General features: G+C 33.8%; 1 protein-coding gene across 1 annotated transcript; it reads left to right on the plus strand.

The window, feature by feature from the left end:
- The first annotated feature begins 4,018 nt into the window (after positions 1 to 4,018).
- On the plus strand, positions 4,019 to 10,372 carry LOC110897066 (beta-1,3-galactosyltransferase 7). The gene is made up of 10 exons (XM_035981346.1): positions 4,019 to 4,140; positions 4,234 to 4,306; positions 4,384 to 4,430; positions 6,838 to 7,055; positions 7,147 to 7,210; positions 9,555 to 9,627; positions 9,710 to 9,830; positions 9,965 to 10,052; positions 10,143 to 10,268; positions 10,363 to 10,372. Exons 1-10 carry the CDS (start codon positions 4,043 to 4,045, stop codon positions 10,370 to 10,372), a joined length of 918 nt encoding a protein of 305 aa, XP_035837239.1. The 5' UTR covers positions 4,019 to 4,042.
- Positions 10,373 to 11,704: the final 1,332 nt, after the last annotated feature.

Raw genomic sequence — 11,704 nt, forward strand, 5'->3', positions numbered from 1 at the left:
CTGTACCACAAGTTTCTGTCTCGAGTCTCCTGGACCGGGTCAAACCGGGCACGGGGGCCGTGACACCTTCTTTGAAAGTCAAATTTTCAAACACTTTAAGTTTTCTCTTGAATGTTCTGATTTATCAACACATTTCTTTCTCACTTCAGAGTTAGAAGAAACTCCCTGTTTTGTATAAGTGGACTCGTGGCAGTTCCAAGCAATGTGTCCAACTTTTTGGCATTTAAAACAGGTTCTTCGTTCAACTCTTAAAACAAACTTCTTCTTCCTTTCAGCAAGAAACTCTTGGTTTGACTGTCTCCAGAATGGTTTCTTCTGCTCTTCTTCAGAACTACCTCCTGCAACAAATTTTGTTTTTGTTTTATAATTTTTCTCATTTTTATAATTTTTTGAAGAACTAAAACCTCAACCTTTCTTTTTGAAATTACTGATATGGTTTGGTTTCTTTTGAAAACCATAACTAGAACCGTAACCCATTTTCTTGTTTACTCTCTGTTGAATTCTTGAAGTGTACTTATTTGGTTTTTCATGAAGATTTGAATCTTTTCTTTCAGAAATATTAATTTCTGTCAATTTGAAAACCTGTTTGATCATTTCAGTTTTTACACTTCTTATTGGAAATTCCTTATCAGAATATAATTTGTCCGAATCATTCAAAGTATATGCCACTTTGATTGGTTCATCATTCAAATTATTTTTCAACATAAAAAATTCTTTATTGTAATCCCGTTTGACTGGTGAACTCGGACTCTTATCTGACTAACTCGAACTTTCAGATTTAGACTCCGACTTTGACTCTTCATCCATATCCAACACCTGATCAACCACTCGCTTTAATAACTCAGACTCATGATCAGTGTCAGACGCTGTGAATGTGACATCAATGTTGTCTGGTAACTCATCAATGGTTTCAGACTTTAATTTTATGTTGAGAGCCTTATTTAAACGTTCCTCATTTGGTTTTCTGGGAGAATAACTTTCATATATCGGAGGTGGACACTTGGTATACTTGACACTTTGTTTATTACCAGTATCCTCTTCCTTCTCTTTATCTTTATCTTGGAAAGCTTCAAGACCTGCAACAGTAGGATAAACTCTGTCAATCAAATAATCACACGTTGTATAACTCAACAGCAATCGTTTGCTTCTTTCACTTTCAATCTTTTCAAGTTCCAGATCCTGCTTAAGCTTTGCACAGTCTTCAATATACTCGTTGATGACCTTCTGCTTTGTCATTAATGTTGAGCTCATCATTGTCATAGCAGCATCAACTTCTAAATTTGTCTTTTTCAGACCATCAACTGTTCTGTTCAACACATCATATGATTCCTTCACGTACTTCACATCAAACAATAGTTTTTCTTTCAACTCTTCAAGCTCACGAATCTTCTTGTCCTTTTCTTCACAATGTTTGCAAGACACCAAACATTTCAAACAAGGTTTTGTTACTTCAATGATCTTTTCAACTTCGAAAATTTTTTCAACTTCTACGAGTTTTTCAACTTCAACAACTTTTTCAACTATTTTTTCGATTTCAACAATTTTCTCCACTAGCTTTTCAACAATATCCAGTTCTTCATTGAATTCTAACTCTTTCTCCCATCCTTCAGCTTCGACCTTTTATTTCGAATTTTCTTCAACTTCTACTTTTTCAGCTTCCAATTTCGCCTTTTCTTCATCAATTTTTCTTGCTTTCAATTCTTCCAATTCTCTCTTCAATCGAGCAGCTCTTTTCTCTTTCAACATTTGAATTTTATCTGCAAAAAACAAATTAAAACTAAATGAGTCCAAATTTTGTCGAGCTTTATTAATATATTCTTCCTCATCATCGGTATCTTCATCACTTTCTGAAGATTTGAAAATCTTCGTTCTCTTTGGTTTAGATTTGACTTCTCCTTCTTCCAAAATTTGAGCAACAAGACCTGAACCAGCCGGAATGTATTTGTCCCAGCTAAATCCCTCTGCTACTTTTTCATCATCTAGATTAACAAGATAAGCTTTCTTCTTTTCAACTTCAATGGCATGAGATGATGACGGTTGTTGAACCATCTGATGAAAAATTGATTTTTGAAAATAATCATTCTTTCCATCTTGTCTTCCAGTTGCTTCTTTATTTTTACACTCTCATTTAAAATGTCCTTTTTCTTTGCAACGAAAACACGTAACCTTTGATTTGTCAAACCCTATCGGAGATGCACCCATTTCACGAAACTCATCTCTACCGGTGATTTGTTAGAATTTTTCTGCGCTTCTAACAGCACTGGCTAAACACCACTTGATGTCCATCAACTCAAGTTCTTCAGCATCAATGTGGTCATAATCCTCTTTGGTGAGCTTTGGATTTCCAATTCGTCCAGCAACTAAACTTTCGTATGACTCTAACATAGTAACCAGTGATGCCATGTGTTGCTTAGCCACATCTGGAGAAAGATTTTGACCATTTTGAATGTTCAACGTAACATTGCATTGCAGATTCGTAGAATTCTGTTGTTGAGGACTTGGTGTTGTATAATTCGGATCAAAGCTTGAATAGAAGACGAATATCCACCACTCTAAGTTACACTACTACCCTTCGTTCCAGAAGAACTATCAGCACTGAAAGGGGTCTTTATCTTTGGACTTGGAGTAACCTCAAATTTGTTTCCTCTATAGTATAAACTGACATCTTGTTGAGCATTTGGATTACTCATGATGGCCGTTTTCTGAATGTCCAATTCATGTTCTTCAATCTCCTGAATAAACTTTGCCAAATTCATACTTTCTGATTTTCTCATGTGTTTTAAGATCAACAAATATGCTCCCCATTTATCTTGAGGTAACACATCGGCTAGCTTATCAACCCATTCATCGTCGTCTTTCTTTATGTCCAATCTTCCCATTTCCAAAACCAGATGACAATATCTATCAATGGTCATTTTTGTTGTTTCACCTTCAAAAGCTACAAACATATCAAATGATTTCTTTAGTAAAGCCTTTTTGTTTTTTATCATATCAACACTTCCCTTAAACTTGTTAATCAACGCTGTCCGAATTGATCTAGCAGTACCCGCATGTTGGAGCAAAACAAAGGAGAATACTAATCATCATTTTTTCACTTGTATATTTCAATTGTCACCCTCTGAATAGTCACTAAAAGCTTTTTCAAGCCCACGTACTTGTAGGATCGTGAGACGATCGAAATCAGTCTATCAGAAGAGTTCTCGGTCTAATCAGAGGCGGAATTCATTGATTAGACTTTGTAACAGCGTGATTCATACTTAATTGTCTTGTTTTATTGATTTGACACGATTACAGATCAAACGACACGTCGGCAGCACTTCGGTACCGGAATCACGAACATTGCAAATGAATTCGCATGACAGGTATATATAGGTGAGGGTATTTCGCACGAAATAGGCAAACGGCATTTCGTGCGAAATAGCCACTTGCTATTTCGTACGAAATGACTAAAAGTCATTTCGTGCGAAATCAACTCTCATACCTAAAATCATGTTTTCTCGTACAACGTGCCCTGATCTAACATTTCTATTACAAGACTCGATACAAGACGAAGTCGACAAACGTATGCACCAACATTTTCAATATAAAAATGGATCAACATGTCAATTTGAAAGATTTAAATTGAAAATCCTAAAATACTCCTGGTTAAAAATGGGGTTTTTGGACGAAGTTAGGCAATGTGATAAAAATGGCAACAAAAGAGAAAAGTCAGGGACCCAGATGAGAAAAAAACTATTTAAACTAAAATGGTAAATTTTAAGAAACCTCGAGGACGAAAATAGCAATTTACTCTAATAATAATTAAACAATAAAAATAGACACTTTTCAATACACAATTTCCAAATCATTCTAAATGTATATATTATATATTATTTTTATTATATATAATAAATAATAGGATAGATTAGGTTAATATAATTAATGCGAGAGATTTGTGCAACATATTTACATTACCCCTCTCATATATATATACATACACACATGTAATGTGATAATATCGTCTCTCTCTTTTGTTAGTTACGTGCCAACAAAAGAAGAGAAGATGAAGAACAACAAAAACAGTGGGAGGAAAGTATCACCTATATGGATTATCATTTGCAGCATCTTCACTTTTGTTCTCGGCATCTTCTTTACAAACCGGTTTGTATTTCTCAACCAAAACACATATATGGGAATGGGTTTTATAATTTGATTTACTTCATCATTGTGTTTTTGTAATTCGATTGATTTTAGGGTATGGGTTCCACTCGATTCCGATATAAGACGGAATGAACAAGAGAAGAAAATTGATTGCATCACAAACAAGGTTTTTGTTCATTGTAAGCTATTAAATCCTTTCCGGGTTTATCAAATGTTGATGTCCTCTTGATCGGTTTGGTGCAGGATGATGTTATACTTTCAGAAGTTTATAAAACCCAAGAAGCAATCAAGTGAGTATTTTAGTTCATATTGCTTAATCTATTTGTTCTTGTGTTAAGAACGTGGTGTATACTATTTGATTATTAAGTATGTGAGTCAAATTAATTTAACTAAACTGTGTTTTAAAAAAGTTTAAGAAAAATGTATTTTATGCCTAATCTAAAGATATTGTGTATTTTACTTCTAAATTTAAAAGATAAAAGAGAAGTTAGTGTCATGTTTCACAGATTAAATATATTTGTCTTATGTACATTTGCATTTTTGATTGTCAATTTGTACTTTAATAACACTAATATTCAAAAAAACTAAGTGTTTGTGTCAACCCACAAATACATATATTTGACTAGTCCTATGACCACAACCCATTTAGCACAGTCAATGAATGTGTTATATTCATTTAGGCATGTGAATACCTAAGAAATACTTGTAAATCAATATAAAATGTGAAAATTTGTCTATGTATTTGCGGGATGTCGTAGGAAAAATAAACTTATAGTGTATTTAAGTTTTTTAAACTAACATTTAATATATTTTATTTTTCTAAATATAAACTAATTTTCAATAGAAAGTTAATGTATTTTACTCTTAAGAAACAACATTTAATGTATTCCGGTTATTGGTGGCACAACGTCTGCTAAGTGACAGTCGGTGGTATGATTTTCTGGGGGAATGTCTAAGTCAATCTCTGGCGTCAGCGTGAGCCCGGTTAAGATAACATAGTTTGAACATAATGGGACAACGAGACTTTTCAATTTGAGAATTGCAGTAGCCTAATAAAAGAAAATCTTCGTTCCCAAAAAAAAAAATTAACCTTCAATGTTATATAGTATATAAGGAACAACTTTTTATTATATTTATTTTTTCAAGAAACATTTAATGTGTTTTATTCTTAAAACATTTAATGTGTTTTAGTTGTTTAATTCTTAAGAGAAAACATTTAATGTGTTTTAGTTATGTAATACTAATCTTTTATATTAATTTCTAAGGATTGACTTTTTTGTTTGAATAGGCTTATAAAATACAACTTTTTTTTAAACTACGGTTTACCCAAGTTTAAACCAGTGTCTTTTCTTCAAAGTGTTTTTTCCCTTTTATCACCGGGCTACGAGCCAAAGAGGATTAAATATTAACTAATTAATTTGTTTTAAAGTAAAATGTGTGTGTTTCTTTCTTTCTTTCTTTCTTTCTTTCTTTTTTTTTTTTTTTTTTTTTTTTTTTTTTTTTTGAGAGCATTTAATGTGTTTTAGCTTTTTGAACTAACATTTAATTTTTTTAATTAATCTTTTTTAGTTACCTAAGATCAACTTTGAATTAATTTTAATTTTCATAATAACACATTTAATGTATATTTGTTTATAAAAGACAACATCGATGTGTTTTAATTATATAGAGCTAACATTTAATGTTTTAACTTATCTTCCACACGAAATCTTAATGTGTTTAGTTTACAAATTTTAAAAATACCTAACAAAGAATGCAATTTTTGATAAATGCATACAAATTGATTACACGTAATATTTTGTCATCATCTATTTGTACTTATTTTTCGAATAACTTAAAAAAAAGTAAACAAAAAAAACATTAAAAAATAAATATTGTAACCTATCCCACCCCACTCCACCCCAATTCAAGCATCCTCTAGGGATGGCTATATTGGCCTCACCGATGGCCATTGATGTCCCCATTTGGGAGCTCTTATCGTCTTGAAATCAAATCATACATGCAACTTTCTTCACAATGTCTCCATCAAGAAAAGATTACCCCCATTAAGAGCCATATAAATTTCATGCTGATGACTTAGATAAAATCAATTTCTATTTAAAAGTAATGTGTTTTTAACAAGACTTAATAAAAATAACTAGTGCAACTAAAAATGGACGTGAGATATTAATATTCACTAATATATGATTTATGGACCATTAAACACATATGATACACCTTAAAAAATATATTACACTCATATTTATAATTTTTATATTTTTGTTTTTAGTTAATATGATGATTTTTATTATATAACCTACACCTGATTTAATAAAGTAAATTAGACATAAAACTTTTAGAGACAGAGAGATAGAGATAGAGAGAGAGAGATGACAGATGGTGACAGGGTACTGACAAGGTTGTGTGAGAGAGAGAGATATGGCAAGTGGTGGTGGTGACAAAGTTGTGATTTTTAAAATTTAGTTTGGCACATAAGTAGCTCACGTCATTAAAAAGATTAATGTGGTTGACTTTCGGTTAGTATGTGATTGTTGAGGAATATACGTTGAAAGTTGAGATTGTAAACATTTTCTAAGTTAGGATTAAATCATACCCAATAGGTAAAAGTTAGAAATAATAAAACCGAAAATTTTCAAATATAAAAGTTTATGTGTGAACTTTGAAGTATAATTTGTTTCATTCTTGGAGATGTATCAGGTCATTTGGAAACTCACTTTCTGAGCTAACGCTAAGAGTGGAAGTCCCTAGCAATCAAAGTTCATCTGAGGCGGTAAACAGCAATGACTCGCATTCTCACATGATTGACGAAGACAAGAGTGAGAAAAGGAAAAAAGTGTTTTTGGTTATTGGGATATACACTGCTTTTAGTAGTAGAAGGAGACGAGATTCAGTTAGAGAAACATGGATGCCTACGGGTATTGTTCATGTACTTGTTCATACATATTTTTCTTCGTGTCTATTTTTTCCCTTTTCTAAAACAGATAAAACTTTATGTTGTTTGATCAGGTAAAATGCTACTTAAACTTGAGGAAGAAAAGGGTATTGTTATCCGTTTCGTGATTGGTCACAGGTCATTTCTTCTTTCTTTTTTCGGTTTCCTAATTCCTATATCTTGATCTATTTCCTTTCCTTTCCTTTTTTTTGAGCGACAAATTTGGATCATTGACGGATATAATGTCTATAGACCAATTCAGGAGAAAACTCAATAAATCTGAGAAAAAACCTCTTGTGAGAACCTAAGACCTCATGATCCCTAAGTCTTATCCCACCCACAAGATGCACTAGGCTACAATGCCATGAGCATTTACTTTCCTTTTCTATTTTTTTTTTTTTTTGTGAGCCATGGGGGTGGGGGTATGTAAGATGGGCCGATGGGTTGTGATATACTCTCTAACTTATACTCATTATCACATTCCTTCCATGCGGGAACGGGGTTTTACTCTATCCTTCTAGGTTGGAGTTGTGGTGTTGTCCCAATAAGGTATAGTGATTTGGATCAACGATAGTGATAATTGGTTGCAACAACTTGTCTCATCTACGAGTGGTCATGATATGTTAACAAGATCAAAATGTGGTTTCGTAGGTTAACCAATATACCAAATATACCGGTCTATGGTTCTTAAATCAAAACATGAACACGAACATGAAAGAGTTTTAAGTTGTAAAACAATTGGTCACTTAGCAGGTTATTTTACCTTGTTATTTGGTTACATTGTTTATTTAAAGGAATACATATTCGACTATCTGCTTTCAAATTTTACAAACATACAAGAATTTTTTTGGAAAATTGGTTTTTAATAAACCAACCTTTGCCCCATTGGTAAATAATAATCCTACCTACATATTTGGTAATTAATAATCCTACGTTTCAATATGTTGGTACTCAATGGACCTCCGTTAGTTTTTTTTTAACTGAAGTTAGTTTTTAAGTTTTATTTATTACACAAACAGTCCCTGTAGTTATAATTTACTAGTTTTAAGTTTTATTTATTACACAAACAGTCCCTGTAGTTATAAAAAAATCATAAAAATAAAAAAAATCTAAAAAATCAAAAAAATTCAAAAAATCATAAAAATTCTAAAAAAATCAAAAAAATTCTAAAAAAATCAAAAAAATCATAAAAAATCATAAAAATTCTATAAAAATAAAAAAAATCTAAAAAAATAAAAAAAAATCATAAAAAACCGTTTCGACCCGTACGGTTTCGACGCGAACAGTTTCGACGCGTACCGTTTCGACCCGGACCGTTTCGACCCGTACCGTTTCGACCCGTACCGTTTCGACGCGTACCGTTTCGACCAGAACCGTTTTCGACCCGGACCGTTTCGACCCACCACCACCACCACAGCACCGCCACCACCACCACCACCACCACCGCACCGCCACCACCACCACCACCACCACAGCACCGCCACCGCCACCGCCACCACCACCGCCACCACAGCACCACCACCACCACCACCACCACCACAGCACCGCCACCGCCACCGCCACCGCCACCACCAACACCACAGCACCGCCACCACCATAGCACCGCCACCACCACCACCACCACCGCACCGCCACCACCACCACCACCACCACCACAGCACCGCCACCACCACCACCACCACCGTTTTCGAAACGGTCCGGGTCGAAAACGGTCTGGGTCGAAACGGTCCGGGTTGAAAACGGTTCGGGTCGAAACGGTACGCGTCGAAACGGTACGGGTCGAAACGGTACGCGTCGAAACGGTACGGGTCGAAACGGTCCGGGTCGAAACGGTACGGTTCGAAACGGTTCGCGTCGAAACGGTACAGTTCGAAACGGTTTTTATGATTTTTTTGATTTTTTTAGAATTTTTTTGATATTTTTAGAATTTTTATGATTTTTTATGATTTTTTTGATTTTTTTAGAATTTTTATGATTTTTTTGATTTTTTAATTTTTTTTATTTTTATGTTTTTTTTATAACTACAGGGACTGTTTGTGTAATAAATAAAACTTAAAACTAGTAAATTATAACTACAGGGACTGTTTGTGTAATAAATAAAACTTAAAAACTAACTTCAGTTAAAAAAAACTAACGGAGGTCCATTGAGTACCAACATATTGAAACATAGGATTATTAATTACCAAATCTGTAGGTAGGATTATTATTTACCAATGGGGCAAAGGTTGGTTTATTAAAAACCAATTTTCCAATTTTTTTCTAGATTAAGGGGTTTCCAATTGATAAAATTTGGTTGCTAAGTAGACCTATCATCTCAACATGGCAATGGGTTAGGGATCAGACAAGTTTTGGTAATCCTTGTAACATCCGACCACTTGTACAACCAATATTGTCTGGCTTGCCCCTACAAGGAGAGCAACATCTAATAACATTTTTCATCAATTTTTCCTAAATCCAACTCATTTATGGTTTTCTTTTACAGCACAACATCTAATAGCATTCTAGATCAAGCCATTGACTCAGAGGAAGCTCAATATAAAGATTTATTTATACTTGTAAGATTAAAAACATGATACGAGTTATACTTGTGTGTCTTGATTCCAAACTTGAAATAATCTAACCTTATCATCATAACAGGATCATGTTGAAGGGTATCATGAGTTGACTGCTAAAACGCAGATCTTCTTTTCCACAGCATTCGCCAAATGGGATGCGAAGTTCTATGTGAAGATGGATGATGATATTCATGTCAATCCTGGTATGATGTCTGCTACCTATGAAAATTGCAAAAATTCTCATTTCATGATGTTTGCAACATTTACATTCTTGTAAAGTGTTTTGCGTTATTTTCCTGTTATGACAATGATGACTAGTTGATTCTTCTTGTTGTAGGCATGTTAGCTACAACTCTTCGACGACATATGTCAAAACCAAGGGTTTATGTAGGATGTATGAAATCCACGCCCGTTCTTTCGCAGAAGTAAATTCTAGGAAACACTTGCATTTCATTATGTCACTCTTCCAGCCTACTGAATTTGACTGTCATGTTCTAATATATTATGTCACTTAGGAATGCCAAATACTATGAACCTGAATACTGGAAGTTTGGAAAGGAAGGAAATAAGTATTTTAGGCATGCAGCTGGGGGGATTTACGCAATTTCAAATGATCTTGCTGCATACATCTCCGCCAACAGGTAAGTGCAGTTTTTAAAAATCAAACGTAATCTTTTTTTATTTCAATTTTTCATGTGTTTCTTTTGCTTTTTGCATTTTTTTAAAATGTGGAAGTTTTATATAATTTTATGTTGCTTTGATCTCGTATGCAAGCTAATATTAAGTTCCTTGGTTGTTTTTGTGACTCCATGAATCTCAACATCCTCATCATATTATATTTAGGCTTATTTTGCACAAATATGCGAATGAAGACGTGTCAGTTGGTTCATGGTTTATTGGTCTTGACGTTGAGCATATAAGTGATAGTGCCATGTGTTGTGAGTCCCCTCCTGGTATGCTCTCATTGCCTTTTTTCAGATGGGAAAATGAGCGCTTGTTGGGGCGGTTCTTTTGATGCTCTAACGTTAATTTGAACTATTTAGATTGTGAGCTAAAGGCAAAAGCTGGGAATATGTGCATAGCATCATTTGATCGAAGTTGCGGTGGCGTTTGCAAGTTGGAGGAAAGATTCAAAGATGTTCACAAGAGATGTGGCGAAGATCCAATTGCTCTTTGGAGTGCACAATATTGAAACTTAACTAGCTCATTAGTTGTCTTGAAAATTGTAAGCTTGTATGACGACATTCGTTCATTTGTGCCAGTTATTTTACGTCTATGTATGATAATTGTTAGAACATCTGAGACCGTTGGTACTTGCGTTTATTAGTTTTAGGTTTCCTTTGTAATAGTTACAAGGTTACAAGGGCTGAAGTGCGATTTTTGTAAACTAGTATTGTGGCGGCGTATTTGTATTTCCAGCGTATTTGTTAAATACGATGGATAGTCAGAACTATATAATGAAACCTTTGAAGCCTTTAGCCTCCAAGGTTCTTGGATTAAGGCATTTTGCATTCTTCTTGTGTTTATGTTCTGATTATTGTTCTTCAATCCGAATATCCAAGATCTTTATTGATTACAACATTGTGGGATTACAAATCAACACTAGTTGATTAGGTCTTTGTCAAGAATCTTCACTTTCATCTTGTTTTCTTACTTTTTACCATTCAAACACCTAATCAACTAGTAGTTTACCCGTCCGCGGTCCAGGTATATATGATAAACACCATCCAAACTCACTACATAATTTAATATCACAATGACTTCTTATTCAACTATTAAGATGTAACACCTCGCGTTTTGTAACTATCCTTATTTAGCAAGTTCATTGTACTTTCCATTTATGGAAACTTGTATACCTTCGTATTCGTACTTCATTTCATACGTTGTAATCTGAGACTTGAATCATAATGAGAACTTCATCTTTTACATACTTGTGTTATGCAATATAGATAAATACTTGACGATTATTCATGTTACATACATACTTGATACCCCTTTTACATGCAAATTCATACATATTTATACTTGTTATACATACAAAATACATTTTTACACTCTTTTATTTATGCACAATACT

This window comes from Helianthus annuus, chromosome 12 (assembly GCF_002127325.2).
Source record: "Helianthus annuus cultivar XRQ/B chromosome 12, HanXRQr2.0-SUNRISE, whole genome shotgun sequence".
Lineage (NCBI taxonomy): Eukaryota > Viridiplantae > Streptophyta > Magnoliopsida > Asterales > Asteraceae > Helianthus > Helianthus annuus.

Coding starts and splice junctions, on each gene's coding strand:
- LOC110897066 (XM_035981346.1), top strand. CDS start 4,043: ATGAAGAACAACAAAAACAGTGGGAGGAAAGTATCACCTATATGGATT. Junction 4,141..4,233: donor GGCATCTTCTTTACAAACCG/GTTTGTATTTCT, acceptor GATTGATTTTAG/GGTATGGGTTCCACTCGATT. Junction 7,211..9,554: donor CGTTTCGTGATTGGTCACAG/GTCATTTCTTCT, acceptor TTTCTTTTACAG/CACAACATCTAATAGCATTC.